Source organism: Cyprinodon variegatus, unplaced genomic scaffold (genome assembly GCF_000732505.1).
Source record: "Cyprinodon variegatus isolate N-32 unplaced genomic scaffold, C_variegatus-1.0 Scaffold115, whole genome shotgun sequence".
Lineage (NCBI taxonomy): Eukaryota > Metazoa > Chordata > Actinopteri > Cyprinodontiformes > Cyprinodontidae > Cyprinodon > Cyprinodon variegatus.
This window is the reverse complement of record NW_015150568.1, coordinates 200,464-206,408: the sequence shown is the minus strand read 5'-3', so window position 1 is coordinate 206,408 and position 5,945 is coordinate 200,464. Positions and strand designations below refer to the sequence as shown.

The 5,945-nt window shown below is 36.7% G+C and overlaps 1 protein-coding gene across 1 annotated transcript in view; it reads right to left on the bottom strand.

Annotated features, from left to right (window-relative positions):
• Positions 1–4,416, bottom strand: part of lgi1 (leucine-rich, glioma inactivated 1) — a 17,686-nt gene extending 13,270 nt beyond the window's left edge. The window contains 2 exon segments of the mRNA XM_015375237.1: positions 101–190; positions 3,842–4,416. Of these exon segments, the coding sequence (XP_015230723.1) occupies positions 101–190; positions 3,842–4,023 (272 nt within the window). The 5' untranslated portion in view covers positions 4,024–4,416.
• Between the last annotated feature and the right edge of the window lie 1,529 nt (positions 4,417–5,945).

Genomic DNA, 5,945 nt, shown 5'->3' with positions numbered 1-5,945 from the left:
GGATGGATGGATGGATGGATGGATGGATGGATGGAAGGCTGGATGGATGGATGGACGGATGGATGGATGGATGGTTGGATGGACGGACAGACAGACGGACAGATGGAAGGATACTTACAGGAGTTGCAGATTAGGTGTGTGAACAAAGCTTGCTCCTGCGATCTCGTTGAATCCAGACTTAACAAAGGATCTAAAGTAAACAAATAATGCAAACATGATCAGTAGGAGAAAATAAATGCAGTCAGAAAAGCATCTGATGGTGTGTTTCATGCCATTTATGACCCAGAAATCTGAATCGCTTTAATTCTCCTTTGATTCCCACAGTGTGTGTTTAAGAGACCTGAAGCACAATTTGAGTTTGGGCCCTGCTTCTTATTAAACCTATAAACCCAACATCCATCACCCAAGAGTATTTAGATACAGTTATGGTAGCATCAAGGAGAGAAGGCTGGGTTAAATTTCTTGGACTTAACTATGGAAAATGATCAATCTTCTTTAAGGTTTTCTTGGCTGTTCAAGCAAATTCACTTTATAAGCAGGCTGCATAGTGCTCAGGGAAATCCTAAAAACTCTGAAATGTGATGACAGGACCTGCAGCACACTCCTGCTGTTATGATATGAAAGCAGGTGCTTATAACGGGGTGTTTTTATAGGCACAGCGCTGTGCTTATAAAAGTAGACTGCATATGTTTAGCTAATGTTGAGAAAAGAATTGCTTTTTAACGACACAATTATGCAGCAGATATCATAAACAAAGAACAAGACCTCCAAAAGAATGGCCTATGGACAGATGAGTCTAAAATGCAATTGTTTGGAAAAATCAACTAGAGGATCAAATACAGTACTACTGAAGAATAAAATGTTATACCAACTAAAAAGCATGGAGATAGAAATGCTATGGTTAGGGGATGCTTTGCTACAGCAGAAACTGACAACCACAGAACTATGTTGTGAAGCGGAGGTCCTGGAAAAAAAGTGAGACCATATGTGAGGAAAAATGAAATTAGGATTACAACTGGACCCTGCAGCATGACAGTGACCAAACTGTGCAGTCAGTATAAATTCCCCAAAGACTGAGTTAGAATTAGGAAAGGAAAATTCCTGTGGGTAAGTAAAAAGCTTGATAACCTGAAACAGGAAGTTAATGCAATAAAACACCTCAGACATCTCACAGCTGAAAGCGAGAAGCGGAAAACCTCCTCAGACAGATTATTGACAGGCTCACTACAGTTATTTCCAGCAAAGAGTGGATTTCCTTAACTTTTCCCAGAGAACCAATGTTTGCTCAGATATTTTTTAAATGAAAAGAATAAGGTTCATATTTGATGTTTTAAACGTGAATATAATAAAAAAAAAAATTGACATAAAATAACTTACATTGAATGATGTTTAAATAATTTTCCCTGGATCAGACAAACTTTGCATTAGCTGCAGCTATTTACACTTCTGAATTATTTGTTTAACAAAATATTATGGGATGTTTAACCTACTCTTCTTACTGTTGTCAGTGTTTTATCCAACATTCATATCCTCCTTTACTTATTTAAGATATAACATGAAAAGGAATGCATAATCATCTTGCATTGTTACAGGATTCAACCAGAGGCGTACATCTGTAACTTCTAGATAATAGGTATAGTGGATCTGGGGTGTAAATCTTTTCCATTGTCATTACTTACCTAATTATATCAATAAACATTCTACATAAAATTAATATTTACAATCACTAATAATAAATTGATTTTTTGATCATTTTTTAATAAAAATTGTTATTTATCTTTGATTTCACTGAAGACTCCTAGATGACTCGCAGAGACACATAATTTTCTCTTTACCCCATGTAACACAAAATCTAGTTCTGAAAACAGCATGAATTCTGTATTTATCATCTTTGATGTTAGTATATTGGTGTGTATAATTAACCACAAAAGAATAAAATGTTTTAAATATTCCACTTGAGAGTATTTCCGCTGCCACCATCTGTATTAGAGGGGAAAATGGCCACAGGGGCAGTGATGGTTCTAGACCAAATGTACCAGGGGGCCAGGAGGGGGCCATAGTGTTTTCATGGGGGCACAGAAAAGCATGAAATAAAAAACAGGGAAAGGGATTAAAATGTATTAAGGGAGCTGCATAAAGTGAAAGTTCTATTCAATTAGGTTTAATAAAAATTGTATTTCTTATGAGGTCAATATACGTTCATAATTTAGGAATTTTACATATTTTGCGCTTAATTTAAGTTAATGTCACGATTTGGTTGGAGGTTTTTGCAAGGACCCAAACGCAGAGGCTGAGAGGCAGGGGTGAGTTCTTTGAAGATTTAATGAATGATCACAGGCAGCAAAAATAGGAATCCAAAAAAATCCAACATAAAAACTAAACACAAACCAGAACCATGGGGACATCAGGGGAAAACAATCATGAGGAGCCAGGGTGAAATGAAGTACGACGAGGAACCAGCACTGAGGGACTGCACAGGGAGTGTATTTATGGCTGACTGAACAAAGGCAGGACTAACGAGCTGATAAGGAGCAGGTGTGAGTAGAGCTGACAAGGAAGCCAAGGGAAAAGAAAAGACAAGCGGGCAACAGAGGACAAACAAAGAAAAACCTAAGAAACTTCAATCCAGAACACACCAATAAAGCTAGAAAACAAAGAAAACATGGATAAAGATGAAACTGAAAACTTAGGCTACGTTCACACTGCAGGCCTTGATGCTCAATTCTGATTTTTTTACGAAATCCAATTGTTTTGCGTTGCAGTTCATATTTCCAAATATATGCGACTTGTATTTGATCTCCTGTTTAAACTGCAGTCATACAACGTCCCGCATGCGCAGTAGAGGACGCAATGATGTCACCATGCTCTTTTTCCGGAAGTAAACAGGGATGGTAGTGCCGGCGCGCATCTAGCGGTCTTTTCCAACCATAAAAACTCAATCTTTTCAAATGTGATTAAACATAAATACTGCTCTCTGCATCATCATCATCATCATCTGCCATGGTTGTTGTTTTTCTTCTGTGTAGCACGACGCAGAATAGTGACCTTTGTCGGGTATTAATGGTGTTCAGGTCGGATTCATCCGACCTGGCCGTTCACACACAGGTCGCATTTGAAAAGATCAGATTCGTATCGGATTCAGGACCACATAGCCAAGTGGCCTGGGTTGGATTGGAAAAAATCGGATCTGTGTTGTTCAAACTGTCATGAAAAGCGCAGATTCAGGTCGCATATGGGCAAAAAAATCGAATTTGGGTAACTTCAGGCGGCAGTGTGGACATAGCCTTAGAGAAAACCAACAGAACCGTGATTGTTACATAAAATTACCATTTTCTATAAAATCTGAATTAGAACTCAAGAAAAACTACTGAATTCATCTGTAAAAATTAGAGTATTTTTTATTTTTTTTTGTTTTGGAAAAAAAAAATTAGGAGATGAAAACTTGGATCCTATCTCAATACCACTGAAACTATCACCTTATTGTTTTTAAATAATTAGTAAAACAGAATTTGAAAAGAAAAAAATGAAATAGATCCAAATGACTTATCAGTAACCATGTCTGTTTCAGCGCATATCATCATTAAAATTTCTTTTAAGTATTATTTCTTCACTAAAGGGGCCATAACAGGGGCCAGGACAATGATTTACAGAGGCACTGGCCACCCCTGGCCCCCATCTAGCTCCGCCCCTGGATTTAACACCACAATCATTTGAAAATAAATTTATATGCTGCTATAATATGCTCAAAATTAGTGTGACGTCATTTACAGATCTTAGCTGTAAGCTCAGAAAAAAACAAGATATGTTGAAGTTTCACATCTTAGAGTATTCCAGGACTTACAATGAAACCACGTCGGACGGGAAAGTGTGAGGCACGGTTCGGACGTTCTCACACAGGGCATTATCTTTAGTGCAGGTGCATCCAACCGGACATCTGGGCTGCCTGGATCTGCGTCCATCAGCCAGCACCAAGCAGGCAGCAGCGACCCACATCAGGACGCTCCATCCATTCAGGTGTCCCATCGCCAGATCTCCCCCTCCCCTGTCCACGATAATCCTGCGCGTCAAACTTCCACACCGAAAACAAACACAAAATCCGCAAACGATCCAAAACGCAGTGAGGTCGACTTCGATGCTGCTGCTGATTATTTATTTGTTATGATCCAAGCACGCGCTCTGACGCAACCTCGCGTATTTAGCCAGATCAGTGGATTTGTTTTGAAAGGCGAAGGAGAAAGAATGATTGGCCTATATTCTGTCTTCTTCCCTCAAATAAGTAGTTTTAAATGATATGGAGGAAAAGACATTAGATGGGGGAAAAAGAAAGAGAGAGAGAGAGAGATGGAGGAGGAGGGGTGAGCAGCCCTTAGGTGCGCGTTTTTATCCCCGCTGCAGCTATTATTTATGCGCGCCACAGAGCCGTGCGTGTCTAATGGGAAGCGGCTATTCATGAGGCTCTGAGCAAATGCACCTGCCCCACACTCATTCAAATGCCAACCCCCCTTCCTGCCTGCTTCTGCAGAACAATAACATTAAGGACGCTAAAAAAAAAAAAAAAAAAATCTTTTAATATTTTTTCCAATTTAGTTGCTGCATGATTTACATAGAACATGGAAATGGAAAAAAAAAACAACTAAATAGGCGATTTTTCCTGTTTTCTGCAGACAACAAGGGGTGTTTTGATCGCTTCTGTCATTCCGGGTCCCTTTCAGCTCAGAGGAAGTCTTTTGTTGATTTCAGCGATAAAGTGGTGAAACACTGGAGGTTTGTTCCCAGATTGAAGTGAACTCTCACCTCCAATAATCTATCTTAATCCTGAATTAAGTAAAAAAAAAAAAAAAAGTATAATGTAGCCTTTTCTTTATTTTCTGTCCATGGTTCAAAGAGATGACCTTTGTTCCTCCGGGGAGAAGAACATCATAATCCTCAAAGTAGGCTAATTTGAGTTCAGTTCAGGCATATTTTCCTGTAGATAAAAGTCATTATGAATTGATTTTCCCAGGCTTTGTTGCTTGTTTCTTTCTGTATTCCTCTATTTACCGTAAATGTTGGAAATCATACAACCATCTCATTGAATCCACCATTAGAAAACAGAGGCATTGATGCTTCCAAAAGAAAAGCACCAATTTCCTCTAAAAATAAAATAGATAATTATTTAAAAATATAGGTCTAAATTATTATGTATTCAATTATTTCTATTTGTTTCTTTTTAATTTAGCCTTAATAGCTGTTTCAAGCTACATTTGAAGTTAAATAGGCTTACTGTAAATAGCCTATAGATGATCCACCCGGCAATTTATCTTTTTGCTGTAGCCATCAAGATTTACAAAGCAATTTCTGCATTTCAGACATTTATAGCTTCAACAAAATATTTTCTATTTACTCATTTAACTAACTTCTTACAGTTATCAAAATAAGGCATTTATTTTCATTAAGGTAAATAGATAAGTATATAACAAATTAATAAGTTTATTTACTGAGTAAATAACTACAAGGAATCAAATAAATTAAAAAGAGAAATTTATGAAAAACGTAATGTAGGGCCATTTATTTTAATTATAATAAATGCTATTATATTGATTGGTTGCATTATTTCTTATTTTACTAACTAACTAAGTAACTAATTAACTAATTTAATTAATAAGATTAATCATTTTTAAATAATGATACGCATAAATGTAGAAACGGCTTTTTAAAAAAACATTAAACTATTATTTACTTGAGATATTCCCGTTTTTCAACACAACTAAAAAACAACTAACTGACCTAAAATAATCAGAGCTTCAAATTATGTTATAAAAATAAAACAATAATATTTATTTCGTAAATCTAAACATTGTTTTGTTATATTCCTTTTGCATTACATGTTTTTTAAATTTTTTGTAGTTTTTTTTTTATTTCCTGGAGTCTAGACTCGACGTAATCATATCGCGGTTCGTCCGCTA